The following is a 20,234-nucleotide window of genomic DNA, read 5'->3' as shown; positions in this document are numbered from 1 at the left end:
CATGGAATTACAGGGAAGTTACTAGCGTGGGTGGAGCATTGGCTGGTCGGCAGAAAACAGAGAGTGGGAATGAAGGGATCCTATTCTGGCTAGCTGCCGGTTACCAGTGGAGTTCCACAGGGGTCGGTGCTGGGACCGTTAAGATGTATGTCAGTAATTTGGACTATGGTATTAAGGGATTTGTGGCTAAATTTGCCGATGATACAAAGATAGGTGGAGGAGCAGGTAGTGTTGAGGAAATAGAGAGCCTGCAGAGAGACTTAGATAGTTTAGGGGAATGGGCAAAGAAGTGGCAAATGAAATACAATGTTGGAAAGTATATGGTCATGCACCTTGGTGGAAGAAATAAACAGGCAGACTATTATTTAGATGGGGAGAGAATTCAAAATGCAGAGATGCAAAGAGACTTGGGAGTCTTTGTGCAAGGTACCCTAAGGTTTAACCTGCAGGTTGAGTCGGTTGTGAAGAAGGCGAATACAATGGTGGCATTCATTCCTAGAGGTATAGAATATAAGAGCCGGGCTGTGATGTTGAGGCTCTATAAGGCACTCGTGAGACCACACTTGGGAGTATTGTGTGCAGTTTTGGGCTCCTTGTTTTAGAAAGGATATATTGACTTTGGAGAGAGTTCACAGAAGATTCACGAGAATGATTCCAGGAATGAGAGGGTTAACGTATGAGGAATGTCTGGCAGCTCTTGGGCTGTATTCCCTGGAGTTCAGGAGAATGAGGGGGGGATCTCATAGAAACATTCCAAATGTTAAAGGCCTGAACAGATTAGATATGGCAAAGTTATTTCCCATGGTAGGGGATTCTAGGACAAGAGGGCACAACTTCAGGATTGAAGGACATCCTTTTAGAACTGAGATGCGGAGAAATTACTTTGGTCAGAGGGTGGTAAATCTATGGAATTTGTTACCATGAGCGGCTGTGGAGGCCAAGTCATTGGGTGTATTTAAGGCAGAGATGGATAGGTTCTTGATTAGCTAGGGCATCGAAGGGTATGGGGTGAAAGCAGGGGAGTAGGAATGACTGGATGAAGTAGATCAGCCCATGATTGAATGGCGGAGCAGACTCGATGGGCCAAATAGCCTACTTCTACTCCTATATCTTATGGTCTTATAATAAACCAACTGTTTGGAATTAAATGACCTCTCAGGGCTGGGTGTGTCTGGACCGTGCCCCCTCCCCCCCCCCCAGGCTGTCACTCCTTCTCTGCCACCCATCCCACACCACACCCCCACAGGACTAACCTTCGCCATTCCCAACATCCTTTGTTCCCATCAGATTTACAAACTCTCTCTCTGCTCCACTTTGCCAATACAGTATTGTGCAAAAGTCTTAGGCCAGCGGTCCCCAACCACCGGGCCGCGGACCGGTACCAGGCCGCAAAGCATGTGCTACCGGGCCACGAGGAAACGATATGATTTGGCGATATGAGTCAGCTGCACCTTTCCTCATTCCCTGTCACGCACTGTTGAACTTGAATGCACGTGTCATCCGTGTCAGCGCGGGAAGAAGATCAACTCCTCGAGCTTGCAACTGACAGCGGGCTGAAAAGTATGTTTGACATAACATCTCTGCCGGCATTCTGGATCAAAGTCAAGGCTAAATATCCTGAGATAGCCACGAAAGCACTGAAAACGTTGCTTCCATTTCCAACCTATCTGCGAAGTGGGCTTTTCTGCAATGAATGCAACGAAAACTAAATTGCGGAATAGACTGGACATAAGGAACCCCCTTTGAGTATCGCTGTCTCCTATCACCCCTCGGTGGGACCGTCCTGTTGCAGGACAACAAGCCCAGGGCTCCCACTGATTCATATTGGTGTGTTGCAATGATTTTATATGTTCATACGAGGAAAACATGTGCCGTGTGTTTAATATCCAAATGTTACTTAAAATGTTATGAAGCTATTGACTTATAAATGACTTAATTGATGTATCAATATATTCATGCGCTGTGTTACATAAAATCTAAAATAACACTAACATATAGTAAAAGCAGGAATGATAAATCCACAGCCTATATAAAGTAGAAATAATGTATGTACAGTGTAGCTTCACTGAACAGAATCGACAAAAACGATTTGTAGAAAAAAATCTACATGTACACGCATGCGCACATAGGTGCCAGCACAAGGCTTCATGGTCATGGAAGTCTTTCTCGGGGGTAAACACAATGTATTTGACTGCTACTCTTCTCCATTGGCAACCCTCCCCTCCCTCCCTCCACCACCCCCTCCCCTCGGTCGGCTGGTCCGCAAGAATATAGTCAATATTAAACCGGTCCGCGGTGCAAAAAAGGTTGGAGACCCCTGTCTTAGGCAACCTAGCTACAGCCAAGGACTGTTTGCATTGTACTGTACATTAAAAGCTATTTACAGCGATTAATAACCAACCAAACAGCAGGTCTTTGGGTTGTGGGGTGGGAACCGGAGTACTCAGGGGAAACCCACATTGTTACAGGGTGAATTTTCAAACTCCACAGTGTCTGACATTAGGATCAAACTCAGGATACTGGAGCCGATAGGCAGCAGAGCCAATTGCTTCTTTGTCAGAGCAGGGTTAACGCGATGAGGTGTGGGAGAAGTTCGAGTTCAGCGCTAACTCCAGCTCAGATGAGTCAAGCTGAAGGCCCTCTGTGTAATCAGTTCCAAACATTAGAGACACAGAGTCAGTCATACAGTCCCCTTTGGTCGACCTCATCCATGCCAATTAAAGACCCGATCTGAGATAAGTGCATTTGCCCATGTCTGGCCCGTATTCCTCTAAACCAGGGATTCCCAACTTGGGATCCTCGGACCTCTTGCTTAATGGTATTGGGTCAAAGGCAACTTCCGCACCACTCTACCTGTGTCTCTACTTCAGAGAACTACACTCTGTGGCCACTTTATTAGGTACACTTGTTCACTAATGCAAATATCTAATCAGCAGTAAGCCGTATCATGTGGCAGTAAGTCAATGCATAAAAGCACGGAAACATAGAAAATCTACAGCACAATACAGGCCCTTTGGCCCAGAATGCTGTGCTGAATATGTACTTACTTTAGAAATTACCTCGGGTTACCCACAGCCCTCTATTTTTCTAAGCTCCATGTACCTATCCAGGAGCCTCTTAAAAGACCCTATTGAATCTGCCTCCACCACCATCACCGGTAGCCCATTCCATGCACTCACCACTCTCTGCATAAAAAACTTACCCCTGACATCCCCTCTGTACCTACTTCCAAGCACCTTAAAATTGTGTCGTCTCATGTTAGCCATTTCAGAATTTCAGAGCTGGGAAAAAGTCTCTGACTATCCACACAATCAATGCCTTTACACCTCTATCAGGTCACCTCTCATCCAATGTCGCTCCAAGGAGAAAAGGCCAAGTTCACTCAACCTATTTTCATATGTCATGCTCACCAATCCAGGCAACATCCTTGTAAATCTCCTCTGCAATCTTTCTATAGTTTCCATCCTTCCTGTAGTGAGGTGACCAGAACTGAGCACAGTACTCCAAGTGGGGTCTGACCAGGATCATATATATAGCTCTTGAACTCAATCCCACGGTTGATGAAGGCCAATACACCCTATGCCTTCTTAACCACACAGTCAACCTGCGCAGCAGCTTTAAGTGCCCTATGAATTCGGATCCCAAGATCCCTCTGATCCCACTACCAAGAGTCTTAACATTAATAATATATTCTGCCATCATATTTGACCTACCAAAATGAACCACCTCACAGTTATCTGGGTTGAACTCCATCTGCCACTTCTCAGCCCAGTTTTGCATCCTATCAATGTCCCGCTGTAACCTGACAGCCCTCCACACTATCCACAACACCCCTAACCTTTGTGTCATCAGCAAATTTACTAACCCATCCCTCATCCAGGTCATTTATAAAAATCATGAAGAGAAGGGGTCCCAGAACAGATCCCTGAGGCACACCACTGGTCACCGACCTCCATGCAGAATTTGACCAATCTATAACCACTCTTCGCCTCCTGTGTGCAAGCCAGTTCTGGATCCACAAAGCAATGTCCCCTTGGATCCCATGCCTCCTTACTTTCTCAATAAGCCTTGCATGGGGTACCTTATCAAATGCCTTGCTGAAATCCATAAACACTACATCTACTACTCTACCTTCATCAATGTTTAGTCACATCCTCAGAAAATTCAATCAGGCTTGTAAGGCACGACCTGCTTTTCACAAAGCCATGCTGACTATTCCTAATCATATTATGCCTCTCCAAATGTTCATAAAACCTGCCTCTCAGGATCTTCTCCACTGACTTACCAACTACTGAAGTAAGACTCACTGGTCTATAATTTCTTGGGCTATCTCTACTCCCTTTCTTGAATAAGAGAACAACACCTGCTACCCTCCAGTCCTCCAGAACCTCTCCCGTCCCCATTGATGAGGCAAAGATCATCGCCAGAGGCTCAGCAAGCTCCTCTCTCATTCCCCACAGTAGCCTGGGGTATATCTCATCCAGTCCGGAGACTTATCCAACCTAATGTTTTCCAAACAGCTCTAACACATCCTCTTTCTTGATGTCTATATGTTCAAGCTTTTTAGTTCACTGTAAGTCATTCCTACAATCGCCAAGGTCCTTTTCCGTAGTGAATACTGAAGCAAAGTATTCACTAAGTACCTCCGCTACCTCCTCCGGTTCCATACACACTTTTCCACTGTCACATTTGATTGGTCCTATTCTCTCATGTCTTAGCCTCTTGCTCTTCACATACCTGTAGAATGCCTTGGGGTTTTCCTTAATCCTGCTCGCCAAGGCCTTCTAATAGCCCCATCTGGCTCTCCGAATTTCATTCTGATCTCCAGTGCTAAGCCTTATAATTTTCTAGATCTCAAACATTACCTAGTTTTTTGAACCTTTCATAAGTTTTTCTTTTCTTCTTGACTAGATTGTCTACAGCCTTCGTACACCATGGTTCCTGTACCCTACTACCATCATTTCCCTGTCTCATTGGAATGTACCTATGCAGAATTCCACACACATATCCCCTGAACATTTATCACATTTCTGCCATACATTTCCCTGAGAACATCTGCTCCCAATTTATGCTTCCAAGTTCCTGCCTGATAGCTTCACAGTTCCCCTTACTCCAATTAAACATTTTCCTAACTTGTCTGCTCCCATTCCTCTCCAATGCTATGGCAAAGAAAATAGAATTTTGATCACTATCTCCAAAATGCCCTCCCACTGAGAGACCTGACACCTGACCAGGTTCATTTCCCAATACCAGATCAAGTAAAGCCTCTCCTCTTATAAGCTTATCTACATATTGTGTCAAGAAACCTTCCTGAACACATCTAACAAACTCCACCACATCTAAACCCCTCGCTCTAGGGAGATGCCAGTCAATATTGGGGAAATTAAAATCCCCCATCATGACAACCCTGCTATTGCTGCACCGTTCCAGAATCTGTCTCCCCATCTGCTCCTCGATGTCCCTGTTATTATTGGGTGGTCTATACAAAACACCCAGTAGAGTTATTGACCCCTTCCTGTTTCTAACTTCCATCCACAGAGACTCAGTAGACAATCCCTCCATGTATTCCTCCTTTTCTGCAGCCATGACACTATCTCTGATCAGCAGTGTCATGCCCCCACCTCTTTTGCCTCCCTCCCTGTCCTTTCTGAAACATCGAAAGCCTGGCACACTAAGTAACCATTCCTGCCCCGAGCCATCCAAGTCTCTGTAATGGCCACAACATCATAGCTCGAAGTATTGATCCATGCTCTAAGCTTATCTACTTTGTTCATGATGCTTCTTGCATTAAAATAGACACATCACAAAACACTGGCCAGAGTGCATCCCTTCTCTATCACCTGCCTATCCTCCCTCTCACACTGCCTATAAGCTTTCTCTATTTGTCAGCCAACCGCCCCTTCCCACATCTCTTCAGTTCGGTTCCCACTCCCTAGCAATTCTAGTTTAAACTCTCCTAATAGCCTTAGCAAACCTCCCTGCCAGGATATTGGTCCCCCTCGGATTCAAGTGCAAACTGTCCTTTTTGTACAGGTCACACCTCCCTCAAAAGAGGTCCCAATGATCCAGAAATCTGAATCCCAGTCCCTGCTCCAATCCCTCAGCCACGCATTTATCCTCCACCTCACTCAATTCCTATATTCACTGTTGTGTGGCACAGACAGTAATCCTGAGATTACTACCTTTGAGGTCATGCTTCTCAGCTTCATTCCTAACTCCCTGTAGTCTGTTTTCAGGACCTCCTCCATTTCCTTACCTATGATTTTGGTACCAATATGCACCACGACTTCTGGCTGTTCACCTTCCCACTTCAGGATATCATGGTGTGATCAGAAACATCCTGGACCCTAGCACCTGGGAGGCAAACTACCATTCGTGTTTCTTTCCTGTGTCCACAGAATCACCTGTCTGACCCCCTACCTATAGAGATCCCCTATCACTGCTGCGATCCTCTTCCTTTCCCTACCCTTCTGAGCCACAGGGCCAGACTCTGTGCCAGAGGCACGGCCACTGTTGTTTCCCTCAGGTAGGTCGCCCCCCGCCCCCCACCCCGACAGTACTCAAACAGGAGTACTTATTAAGGAGGATAGCCACTGGGGTACTCCCATGTACCTGACTCACCCTTCCCTCTTCTGTCTCCCGAGGCACCGGTGTGACTACTTGCCGATAGCTCCTCTCTATCATCTCCTCACTTTCCCTGATCAGACGAATGTCACTGAGTGTATCTCCAGTTCTCGGTGCTTAAGGAGGTGCAGCTCGACACACCTGACGCAGATGTAGCCGTCCGAGAAGCTGGGAGTTTTCCGGGCTTCCCACATCTGACACCCAGTACGGAACACAGACTATTCCTATTCTTCACAAGTAACTTACCTCGCCTCAACCCGTTATTGCCGAAGTCCCAGTGTGCCAAAGCCCTCCTGCTCTGACTCCTTTTACTGTAAGGCCCACCCTATAAAGCTGTCTTCTTTTAAAATCCTTCCCGCCGCTCTAACTCGTTGACATCCACGCACTCGCACAGTCATACCTCAAGCATGCAGACATGGTCAAGAAGTTCACTTGTTGTTCAGACAAAACATCATAATAAGGAAGATATACGATCTAAGTGATTTTGACCAGGGAATCATTGTTGTTACCAGACGGGGTGGTTTGAGTATCTCAGAAACTGCTGATCTCCTGCGATTTTTACTCACAACAGTCCCTAGAGTTTACAGAAAATGATGCGAAAAAAAAACATCCAGTGAGCAGCAGTTTTGTGGGCAAAAGCTCTGTGTTAATGAGAGAGGTCAGAGGAGAATGGCCAAACTGGTTCAAGCTGACAGAAAGGTGTAAGTAACTCAAATAACCATGTGTTACTACAGTGGTATGCAGAAGAGCATCTCTAAACTCACAACACGTCAAATCTTGAAGTGGATGGGCCACAAGAGCAGAAGACCTTGAATGTGCAGTCAGTGGCCACTTTATTAGGTAATTGAAGGTACTTAATAAAGTAACCACTGACCATCTATGCCTGGACCCCTAGGTCTCTGTTCCACAATGCTCTCCAGTGCCCTACCATATATGATACGCAAGTCCTGCTCTAGTTTCATTCACCAAAATGTAACTCCTTGCACTTGTCCAAATTAAATTCCATCTGATGTTCCTTGGGCCAATTCATTAATAGGCAATTCAGAAACAGTGGCAGTCCATGAACCCAGAGTCTAGGGATTCAGCCAGCTACCAGCCCAGCTAAGGAAGGAATGGGAAAAGCTCCTTATGTGAAAGGAGCACTCACTATATGGAGTACAAGAGCAGATGGAACAATGTTAGTCCTGTCAATTCATAGATTATGCATGTCTATCATTACTGTAACCAGGAGTTAGGAAGGGATGAGAGGCATCACCTATCATTCACCAGCTCAGGTCGACCTTGGGCCAGCTCGGTAGCACAGTGGTTAGCACAATGCTTTGCAGTACACATAAAAATTGCTGGAGGGAGAGGGAGAGGGAGAGAGGGAGAGAGGGAGAGAGGGGGAGAGGGGGAGAGGGGGAGAGGGGGAGAGGGGGAGAGGGGGAGAGGGGAGAGGGGGAGAGGGGGAGAGGGGGAGGGGGGAGGGGGGGAGGGGGGGAGGGGGGAGGGGGGGAGGGGGGAGGGGGGAGAGAGAGAGAGAAATAGAGAGAGAGCTAGAGATAGAGATAGAGATAGATATAGATATAGATATATATAAATTAATAATAATAATAAATAACCGATGGGGTACGAAGGGGAGGTGGGGCATTAACAGAAGTTAGAGAAGTCAATGTTCGTGCCATCAGGCTGGAGGCTACCCAGACGGAATATAAGGTGTTGTTCCTCCAACCTGAGTGTGGCCTCATCTTGACTGTAGAGGAGGCTGTGGATAGACATATCAGAATGGGAATGGGACGTGAAACTAAAATGTGTGGCCACTGGGAGATCCTGCTTTCTCTGGCGGACGGAGCATAGGTGTTCAGCGAAACCGTCTCCCAGCCTGCGTCGGGTCTCGCCAATATATAGAAGGCCACATCGGGAGCACCGGACGAAGTATATCACCCCAGCCGACTCAGAGGTGAAGTGTCGCCTCACCTGGAAGGACTGTCTGGGGCCCTGAATGGTGGTAAGGGAGGAAGTGTAAGGGCATGTGTAGCACTTGTTCCGCTTACACGGATAAGTGCCAGGAGGGAGATCGGTAGGAAGGGATGGGTGGGGGGGAGGGGGAGACAAATGGACAAGGGAGTCGTGTAGGGAGCGATCCATGCAGAAAGCGGGGGGGGGGGGGGAGGAGATGTGCTTAGTAGTGGGATCCCATTGGAGGTGGTGGAAGTTACGGAGAATTATATGCTGGACCCAGAGGCTGGTAGGTGAGGACAAGGGAACCCTATTCCTAGTGGGGTAGGAGGAGGATGGGCTGACAGCAGATATGTGGGTAGCCACCAACACCTGATGCCATGAACATTGACTTCTCTAACTTCCGTTAATGCCCCACCTCTCCCTCATACTCCATCCCTTATTTATTTTTATTATTAATTTTTTTTTCTCTCTCTCTCCTTTTTTTCCCTCTGTCCCTCTCAGTATACTCCTTGCCCATCCTCTGGACTTTCGCCCTCCCCCTTTCTTTCTCCCTAGGCCTCCCATCCCATGATCCTCTCACATCCCTTTTGCCAATCAACTGTCCAGCTCTTGGCTCCATCCCTCCCGCTCCTGTCTTCTCCTATCATTTCAGATCTCCCCCTCCCCCTCCCACTTTCAAATCTCTTACTAGCTCTTCTTTCAGTTAGTCCTGACGAAAGGTCTCAGCCCAAAACGTCGACTGTACCTCTTCCTAGAGATGCTGCCTGGCCTGCTGCGTTCACCAGCAATTTTTATGTGTGTTGCTTGAAATTCCAGCACCTGCAGATTTCCTCGTGTTTGTGCTAACAGTACAAGCCGTTGTCTTTCTGCCGCAGCCTTAAGGAGTTTGTATGTTCTTCCTGTGACTGCACGGATTTTCTCCGGGTGCTCCGGTTTCCTCGCACTGTCCAAAGATGTATCGGCTGGCAGGTTGATTGGTCACTGTAAATTATCCTGTGATTAGGTTGAGGTTATATCGGCGGATTGCAGGGTGGCGCGGTTCAAAGGGCCTCTAGCATGCTCTATCTCAGTAAATAATAAATGAGACCAATCCCAGACCGGACTGGAGTATCTGTGTCCTTACCATGCTCCTGGGGGAGATGTTCAAGACTCGGCAGATGAAGCTGAGCACGTCCTGGACCGGGATCTTCACAGGCACTGGGAAATCCGAACTAGGCCAGATGGGAGAAAGGAGTCAGTCACGTCTTAGAGAAAGGCTAGGGCAAAATGCCCAGAGAGCAGAGATGATTTACAAAGCAAAGCACATAACTTTCTGCAATGCTACTTCTTTAAGAGAGACCGCCCACCCCCCCCCCCGCAACTGTGGACTCTACAGATGAGTTGTATTAATCACTGCCTTTTTCCACTTCCACCCTCGAAACTGTACACAACCCACCACCCCCTCAACTACATTGCACTTTATCCATTATTAATTGAGTCTTCCCACAGTTCATCTAAACTTAATAGGTTTAAAACTCTGAACACAACTGTTAAAAAAAAACCAAGGAAGTTTTGAAGTAGGGTAGCGCAGTGGTTATCACAACGCTTTACAGCGCAGGTCTCCCGGGCTCAATTCCTACCACTGTTGGTAAGGAGCTTGTACGTTCTCCGCATGGTTGAGTGAGTTTCCTCCCACAGTCCAAAACTGTACTGGTTGGTTGGTTTATTGGTCAGTGTAAATTGTCCTGAGATTAGGCTCGGATTAAATTGAGGGGTGCTGGGCGACATGGCTTGAAGGGCCAGAAGGACCTCTTCTGCACTGTATCTCAATAAAACAAAAAAAATAAAAATAAATCTTCTGCTTGGGCTGTCTACAACCTAACAGTAAGATCACAGAACTTTTTTTGATTTCAGATAACCCTGACCTCCTGTGTTCCCCACCCCCCTCTTCGCCTTCTGATCCACCTCTGGTCCTCCTGTTGTGTTGCCTTTCCCGTACATTCTCTCAGACCCCAATCACCCATTTCCAAACCCCTCCTCCTCCAGGATCCAACCAATGCCCCACACATTTCACTCATTGGATCTCCCCTTCTGCATCTGGCTCCATCTGTCCCTCACCTCTTCTTTAATGGTCCCCAATATCATCTTCTGTATGAGTGAGATTCCAGCACTAGTCATCAGGACACGCAAGAGAGAATACAGATGTTGGAATGCTGGAGCAACACAAAATGCTGGAGGAACTCAGCAGGTCAAGTAGCATCTCTTTGCAACTCACAATGTCAGTATTATCTTTCTATGTTTGCATAGTTTGTCTTCTTTTGCACTTTCAAGGACTCTTCATCTCATGTTCTCGATATTATTATTTCTTTTTTGTATTTGTACAGTTCGCTGTCTTCTGCACTCTGGTTGGTGCAGTCTTTCATTGATTCTGCTATGGTTATTATTCTATAGATTTGTTGAGTATGCCCACAAGAAATTGAATCTCAGGGTTGTGTTTGGTGACATATATGTACTTTGATAATAAAATTTACTTTGAACTTTGGTTGCTTGTTAGTCTATGTATAGAGAGTTGAATTGACATAGAGAACACTACAGCACAGCAACAGGCCCTACGGTCCATCTAGTCTGTGCTGAATTGTTATTCCACCTAGTCTCTTCAACCCACACCTGGACCATAGAACTCCATACCACTCGCGTCCATGTCCTTATCTAAACTTATCGCAATTACTGTAAATGCACACAAGGAAATGACTCAAGGAAATATATGGTAACATATACATACCCTGATAATAAATTTGCTTTGAACTTTTCTACTGGGGGAGAATGGGCAGTCAACATTTCAGTCGACCTAAAACTTCCACTGCCCATTTCCTCTCATAAGTGCTCTTTGACCTACCAAGATCCTCCAGCATGTGTGTTGCTCCAGCACCGTTAACCTTTATGTTCCTACTTATCACCCTCCAGTCTCCGTCTCCACCTTTACCCTTCCCTCACCTACCTGCCTTCATTTTCCCATTCCCCCCCGCCCCATTCCACCCATCACTTTCTGGCCTATTTCTTGCAACTTCCCTCTCCCCTAAACTAGCCATCTCCCCCTCCACTCTCTGTCCTGATATGGAGTCTCGCCCCAAAACATTGATCATCCTCCACCAACACAGAGATGCTGCTCGACCCACTAAGTTCCTTCAGCAGTTTCTGTTTTGCTTTCAGAGTGTGTTGGGCTTATTAAGAATATCTAATCGTCCGGAAAATCAGATAATCCAACACCAAAAGTCACAAGCATTTTACCGTAGCTGGTTGTCAGATCATTCAATGCGCAGATTGTTTCCGTTATTGGCTGTAAACACTTTGTGGGTACCTAACGCTTGTGCAAGCCACTGCACACTGGCAAACATACGATGTTGGTGCAGTGCAGCGACTCTATGCAAGCTGCTCTCAACCGATCTATTGATCGTGCTTATTATAAATCATCCCTACTCTTTTAAATCGCAATCAAAATATGAATTACTAACAAAGTTCTCAGACTGCTTACCAACTGGTAAGTGACTTCTTGACACAAATGGACTCATCTAGCAAGGCTTAGGACACTCCCAACCTCCTGAAGACTCACAAATTCCCAATCTACCTCACCGTAGCTTTTTCTTTTGTCTATCTGGACTGCACTTTATTGTAGCTGTAACACTTAAATTTGCATTCATTTTCAGTTATCTTTCTTTCCTTCCTTCCCTCTGTCGGTCAGTCCTTCCTTCTCTCTATCTATCGATATAGGATGATACAAGGCCCTTCTGGTCCAACAAACCCACACTACCCAATTACACCTGTGTGATTAATTAACCTACTAACCCGCGTGTCTTTGGAATGTGGCAGAGCTCCCGGAGGAAAGCCATGTGGTCTCAGGAAGAACATACCAATTCCTGGATCGCTGGTGCAGTAATAGCATTAAGCTTCCTTGATGCACTTACCAGTGGAAAGCTTAGCTTTGCATGCCATCCAAACTTATCAGGAATGTATTCCAGTACATGTGACAATAATGAACCAATCATCAGTTCAATTCCAAACACAGACCCTGCTTACGCCACCACGCGCTGGCATGAGGAGCGCAGAGACTTACCAGAGAAACAGAGAGAGGCACTTGCTCAGGGCCGAGAAGCGTTGTCTCACCCGCAGCACGTGGAAGGGGTCGGTGTCACAGAGCAGGGACAGGGGCAGGTCAACTCCAGGTCCCTCATAGCAAACGGGGTCTGCAGCAGAGGAGAGAGTGCACCAGGGTCAGGGTCACCAGTGACCAAAAATCATAGCAAAACCTGCAGATGCTGAAAGTCAGAGATAAAAATCAGAGAGAGCTAGGAACATTCAGCCTCTGTGGAGAAAGAAACCAAGTTAACTTCTCAGACCAGAGACCTTCAATTGACCTGAAATATTAAATGCTCTGTCTCCAAAGATGCTGCTTGACCTGCTGAATGTTTTTAGGATTTTCTCTTTTACCTCAACCCGTGCCAATGTTCGCTCACAGATCAATCCCATTCTCCCATATACCTCTGTAACCTATTCTCTCTCCCACGCCCATCATCAACCCTTCAATTCCAGTTCCCGTGCCACCCACTCACAGTAGGGGAAATTTACAGCAGACAATTAACAAAGGGACCTGCACATCTTTGGGATGTGGGAGGAAACCAGGGCATCCGGAGGAAACCCACACAATTGCATGCAAACTACTCAGCATTGGAGATCAGAATCGCACCCAGATCTCAGGAGATGCGAGGCCATTAGGTGCATAGTCTTGAGGGGCTGAAATGCTCTCAACTGCTCCTAATCTCAATGCTCATATGATCTTAAATGAAGTATTTTCATTTTATTTAGAAATACAGCACAGTAACAAGCCCTCTCCCAATGAGCCCACACTGCCCAATTATACCCATGGGATCAATCTACTAACCCACATGTCTTTGGGAGGTGAGAGGAAACCATAGCACCCTGAGGAAACTCACAAACTCCTTAAAAAGAGTGGCAGAAATTGAATCTGGATTGCTAGCGATATAATAGTATTATGCTAACTACTATGCTTAATTAAATTTTCCACTAGCACAGTCATCTCCCATCACCTGTAAATATCCCTATAATATTGTCTCCTGATAATATGGTTCCTTAAGGTTATCATAGCAGGGGGTGGTAATGGGGATAGCTCAAAGAGCTTCTGACAACCAAATCCAGCTCCTGGGCCTCATGCGTGGCTCAGCTACCAACCCCAGCGAAACCATTTCCATTGACAGGAGAAGGGGCAAGGCAGGTTACTAGCACCTTAAAACCAGTAGCTTCGAACAGATGGGGTTCATCAGCCGTGGTTGGCAGCTTATCTAGGAGAAGGAAAACTCTGATCTCAAACTCCCTTGCAGCTATACCCACTCATGGGGAAGGCTTCAGGAGTAAATCCCGAGGGAAAAATAGTCCCCAAGGACTACATCGAGTTCAACGTTGACTGGCAACTCCTGCAGTGCTGCTGGTGCCAAACTGTATCCTTTATGCAGTTCATTTGGGTTCATCAGAAGTGTAGAAAGGGGTTTAGTTTGCTACATGGGCATCAGCGTGCTCTCCATATTGTACTACCCAGGCTTCTGCATCTAGAGAGCTAGGATGCAACATCTATGACCAACAGAAGCCTACATTGTCTTGCAAAAGTCCACTTAACTGTACTGCTCTTACAAGATAAAAAATTCACAGTTCTACCACCTCTCCACAGAGCACAACTTTCTAGTTAAACTGTAACTGGGTGAAGGGACTTGGGTTGGGTGAATATATTCACCAACTACACTCAAACCAAGCTCTCATCTCCATGCAAGCATCCCACCACTGAAAGTCAAACTTATCTCTTATCAGTCCCTCTAGCATAACCTGCTCTCACCAAGGCAGAGATTTTTAGCTTCCAGTTCAAGTTTAATTATCATTCAACCATACACGAATGCAGCCAAACGAAACAGCATTCCTCCGGGATCAAGGTGGAACAACAGTACCAACGAGCACATAGCAGACTGAACATAACACGTAGCACAAATAGCACATATGGTTACAATTCATTAAAAAAAAAGTCACCAAAAGAAAAAAAATATTTTAATAATATTGCCCAAGTCCCTGTGGGGCGTGACTAGATTGACAGTAATTTCTCCTGGTCCAGGCTGTTCTTCTACCAAGCGAACACTGGAGGGCAGCATTGTCATTGATGCTATTTTTATTTCCAATGTTGCAATTACATAGAACACTACATTGCAGAAACAGGCTCTTCAGCCCACTTAATCCATGCCAAACTATTATTCTACCTCGCCCCATCGACCTGCACCTGAACCATAGCCCTCTATATCCTCCCCATCCAGATTTCTCTAAAATGCTGAAACTGAACCCACATCCACTGGCAGCTTGCCCCACATGGGCACTGCCCTCCGAGTGAAGTTTCCCTCAGGTTCCTCTCAAAAATTTCACCTTTCACCCTTAACCCATGATCTCTAGTCCTCAATGAAATAAGCCTGTTTGCATTCACCCTACCTACTCCTCCCATTTTTTTCACGCTCCGCACACTGGGTATTAGTCTCTTTAATGGGTTCTTTTGGGGTTTCATTGTGTTGTGGCTGTAAGGAGATGGATCTCAAAGCTGTATAAAGTAGACGTACTTTGATAATAAATATATACTTTGAACTTTACACTTCTATCAAATCTCCCCTCATTCTTTTAGGCTCCAGGGAATAACATCCTAACCCATTCAATCTTTCCCTATGATTCAGGTTCTCAAGTCCTGGCAATGCCTTTGTAAATTTCCTGTATACTCTTTCAATCTTATTGACACATTTCCGAAAGGTAGGTTTCATTTTCAGCCTTTGCTGCAATTGTCTTTCCTCCCTTCAGCATCATCAGTGTGCTGTAGCAATTGATCAATTCATGCAGTCATACAGTGTGCAAACCAGCCCTTCAGCTCACCTCACCGTATGTGATGCTCAAGGGACTGGTCCCACCTGCTTGTGTTTGGTCCATGGCCTCAACATGTCTTCAATTCATTTATGCATCTAGATGGCTTTTAAATACTGCTCATGTTCAAAGTAAACTTATTATTAAAGTACACATACAACCCTGCGATTCATTTTCTTGTGGGCATACTCAATGAATCCAATAACCATAACTGAATCAGTGAAAGACTGCACCAACTTGGGCATTCAACTAGTATGTAAAAGGGAATAAACTGCGCAAATATAAAAAGAAATAATAATAAATAAACAATAAATACCAAGAAATATGAAATGAAGAGGCCGTGAAAGCTCGTCCATTAGTTGTGGGAATACTTCAATGACGGGGCAAGCGAAGTTATCCCCACTGGTTCTAGAGCCTGGTGGTTGAGGGGTATTAACTGTTCCTGAACCTAGTGGTGTGGGTCCTAACCATCCCCTCCCTACCCCATTTTTTTACCACCTGTCCCACACCCATCCTGTGGTACTCCACCCTTGTCATTCCCAACAACCTTTGCTCCAGCCAGATTTACAAACTCACTCTCCACTCAACATTGGCAAGTATAGTACTGTGCAAAAGTATAAAAATAAATAAATGTGCCTAAGACATTGGACAGTACTGTTAGTTGGAACTTTATTCTCTAGAGCACAGGAGATCTTACACAGACGTAACAATGATAAGGGGTATAAATAGGATAAATACATGCAGGCTTTTTCCTCCCCAGGTTGAGTGCAACTAGAACCAGAGATCAGAGGTGAAAGGTGAAATATTTAAGGGGAATCTGAGGGGGAACTACATCACTCAGAGTGTGGTGCGAGTGCAGAACGAGATGCCAGTGGAAGTGGTGGATGCACGTTCGAATGCAACATATAAAATAGGTATGAGGATTGAAGGGGTGTGGAGGGCTACATTCTGGGTATAGGTAGATGGGACTAGGCAGAAAAACAGACAGGTGTTTCTAGATGGGCTGAACAGCTTCTTTCTGAGCGCTAGTGCTCTACAGCTAATTTCACAAGCCCACCACTCCCTGCGAGAAAATATGTATCTTTATTTTCAGTCAACTGTTCCACTGAGGGAAAATTTTATTTACTTCACCTATTCTCTGCAATATAATAACAACCTTGCTGTTTGTCTACAATGCTAGTTTCTCACCAACACAAATCCTTCGCAGGTTTAAAAACACCTGATTGGTCTGGTCTATATGGTCTATATGGGAGACCAGTGAGATGGCCACTCTGAGAATTGTCTGCCTTGTGGGAACTCAGTTTGTGGATATATCTGAGTGGTCGAATCAAATGCCCTAGGCTGAACTCAATTTTTTTTTTTATTTTAAATATAATGCCGGGCAGACATTTCTGACTTGCAAACTGTTTGGGTTATGAACAGTGTACAGGAATGGAGCAGTTGGATTTGGGTGTAGAATTGTTACTTTTTAAAGTTTAATTTTAAATTAGACATGCAGCACGGTAACAGGCCCATGCCGCTCAATTATACAATTTACGAATTAACCTACTAACTGGTACGTCTTTGAAATGAGGGAGCCCACGCGGTCATGGGGAAAACGTACAAACTCCTTAGACAGCAGCAGGACTTGAACCCCAGTCACTGACGCTGCAAAGCAATGCACTAACTGCTATGCTACTGTGCTGTACCTTGTAGACATACAGCAGCAAGGAATCCTTACCCAGCACATCCTTACCAACTATCAAACATCCACCTGTACCACAGCAACACACACAGAAAGCTAGAGGAACTCAGCAAGTCAGACAGCATCCAAGGAAATGAACAAACAGTCGAGATTTCGGGACGAGACCCTTCTTCTGGACTGTGAAGGGGTATAAATACCACAGGAATAGACATGGTCCGGCATCATCCCTGATGAAGATAATGGAGTTTGTCACGAAGCGCTGGTTATATTCAATACGTACTCAGCTGGAAGCCCGAGAACAGTTTCTTCATCATATACGCCGGGAAAACACTAGATCCTTTTTCACTTATCTCTACAGAGAGGAAGTTCACCGCAATATTCATTACTTTGAATTACTGCGTAAGAGAAAGCAAGCTTCTCTGTTTTTTAGACTTCCTCCTGAGATGCCAGGGCAAGGACATCATCCCTAAATTCATGAGGTTGTATTGTGTGGTGGTTTCTCCGGCGGCTAAATGCATTCTACTACGAGCCAGCCAAGCTTTGATTAGGAAGCTTGTCCATTACACTAGATTCGCTCTGATCATCAATGTGAACAGACAATTGTCTCTTCACCTGGAATTGTCAGCCCTCTAGCCTCCAAGTGATTGTGAGTATATCGACAGGTGCACCACTGCCCAAGGTGAACTCGTTTCATGAAGGAACACTACGAGGCAGGTCATGAAATACAACAAACTATCCAAAGTACAGCCATCCCACCAATGGACCCAGAAAGGATTGTCATCAGTCAAACTGGGCAATGCATCAACAGGACGACCAGATCGGTCCTCGCCAAGGGGCTAAACTTCACTAGACTACACTGGCAGAATAGAGCAAGCAATCTGAAAACTACCACCGGATACCGAGGAGGAGGTAAGGATGGAGGTCTGCATGGCCCTCAAAACAGCTGCTTTGCCGAAACCGAACATTAAAAAAGGAGAGTGACTGGCTCCGGACATTACGGTGAAATCCAACCATCATGATTTTGCCTGTGGATAAAGGAAATGCAACCGTCCTGATGTACTCAGAGGAATGCCACAAGAAATTCCAAGATTCAGGATGATCCACTTAGAGTTCCTCAGCGGGATCCCACGGATTCGATTGTGACAATGACCTCTGCTTTACTGAAGAAATCTGGACTGCCAGCAGACATATGCGAGGCATTTCTGTCTCAGGCACCAGTACCACCAAGGTTTTACGGGCTTTCAACAATACACACGGAAGGTTCCCCCTGAGGCCTATCGTCAATGGGTTAGATTCTCCAACTTACTACCTCGCTAAGCATTAAACAACAATGCTGTGTCTGTTAGGGGCTGTGAGCATCGCATAATGAATCTGATCGACTTCGTAAAAATGACAACCAACATCCAGCTGAACCCAGAGGACATAATGGTCGATTCCGACATGGTATCCCTGTTCATTAGAGTTCCCATCAAGGACACCTGGGTCCTCCTGTGGTTCATGTTTGATAAAGGTACCATTGACCTTTTTGAACATACTTTACATCGACATAGTTCCTCTGTAAGGGGATCAGCAATGAACAAACAGATGGAGTGGTCATGAAATCACCCTTGTCGCCGGCTATTGCTAATTTCTACATGGAGGACTTTGAGAGCTCTGAGTTCATTGCCCTTATGCCCGAAATGCTTCTTCAGATATGTTGATGACACCTTTGTAGTGTGGCTTCAGGGACTCCAGGCACTCCAACAGTTCCACGACTATTTAACAGTATACACCCAAACATTCAATTTATGATGGAAATGGAAAAGAATGGTTTCCTCCTGTTCCTGGACATTCTAGTGTTACATGCTCAAGGAGATCTGGGTTTTTTTTGTGAGAATGATTAATGGTCTTTTGGAGGTCACCTGATGTGATTTTCCCGCCGATGTGAGGTCACGTGATGACATGTGCCCCATGACTATGTAAGGGTTGACCCAGGTGACGCAGTTGGTTTTTTGAGTTTGTAGATTTCCAGGTAGAAAGTGCTGTATCTCCGTTTCTGTTGTGTGTTTGTTTTTGTGACGCAGTTTCATTTTTAAAACGGTTGTGCGTTCTGTTGCAAAATACCATATTATTTGGACTGGAAATTTTTGCTAGATGTGTTGATTTACTCAATTCCAACATTAGAAGGGAGAGTGAAGAATTTATCGAAGTTACAGGATCGAGAGGAGTCGACATCGTTTGGCAGTTTAATAAAGGATTGACCTTATTGAGTCTTCGTTGGAGTAGTAGCTACCTGCATCGAGATAACTCTTGCCAGAAAAAGCAAGGAGTTCATGCAAAAAGGTGCTCTCTCTCTTTAAAGGAATTTAAGGTCAATCGATTTAAACTGTTTATTTTCGGCATCGTGAATCCTGTGGACAGAACCAGCAGTAAAGTTGCATCTGTGAAGAAATCCTTCTCCAGAGAAGTCTCTCCCAATTGAACGTGTAAATCTGTTGGACTTTCGAAGTTATTGCTTTAAGAACTATATCTGACTGTATCGCTTTAAGAACTGTTTTCGCACTTAACGCTTTAAGAACCAGAGCCAAGTGGCGAATTGGTGAACGGCTGCATATCTGTTAACTTCCGGTTAAAGTTTTCGTTTGTTTTTTTTCCCTTATCGTTTATTGGTGTTTAATAAATGTTTGGTTATTTTTATATAACCTGTCTCGATTGATATTCATTGTTGCCGGTTACGTAACACTAGTACAACGTTAACTGGATGGTAGCCTTGGACATTGCGCCTATTGGAAAACACTCACACAGACCTGTACCTCAACGATAACAGCCACCATCACGCTTCCCAACGTAGAGCGGCTCTTTCTACTTTGATTAAGCATGTGAAAACTATTTTGGACCCGGACAGTCATCCCGAGGAAATAAGGCAATTACACACGACATTCTACAAGGTGAAGGAAACAACTGGGCTCTTAATACGGCCGACAGAAAAACCAGGAAACTTAACAAGGAGGAACCCATTGCTACTGCCTGTCTTCCCTATATTTCCATTGTTTCTGGAAAGATCACCAAGATCCTG

The 20,234-nt window shown here is 45.4% G+C and overlaps 1 protein-coding gene across 1 annotated transcript in view; it reads right to left on the bottom strand.

Moving 5' to 3' along the window:
• pelp1 (proline, glutamate and leucine rich protein 1) overlaps positions 1–20,234 on the bottom strand; it is a 61,050-nt gene that overhangs the window by 28,177 nt on the left and 12,639 nt on the right. Inside the window, 2 exon segments of the mRNA XM_063048752.1 lie at positions 9,689–9,776; positions 12,656–12,785. Coding sequence (XP_062904822.1) covers positions 9,689–9,776; positions 12,656–12,785 — 218 coding nt within the window.

Source organism: Mobula hypostoma, chromosome 5, assembly GCF_963921235.1.
Source record: "Mobula hypostoma chromosome 5, sMobHyp1.1, whole genome shotgun sequence".
In the NCBI taxonomy this organism is placed as follows: Eukaryota; Metazoa; Chordata; class Chondrichthyes; order Myliobatiformes; family Myliobatidae; genus Mobula; species Mobula hypostoma.
The sequence above is the reverse complement of the archived record's forward strand: the minus strand, read 5'-3'. Positions and strand labels throughout refer to the sequence as shown.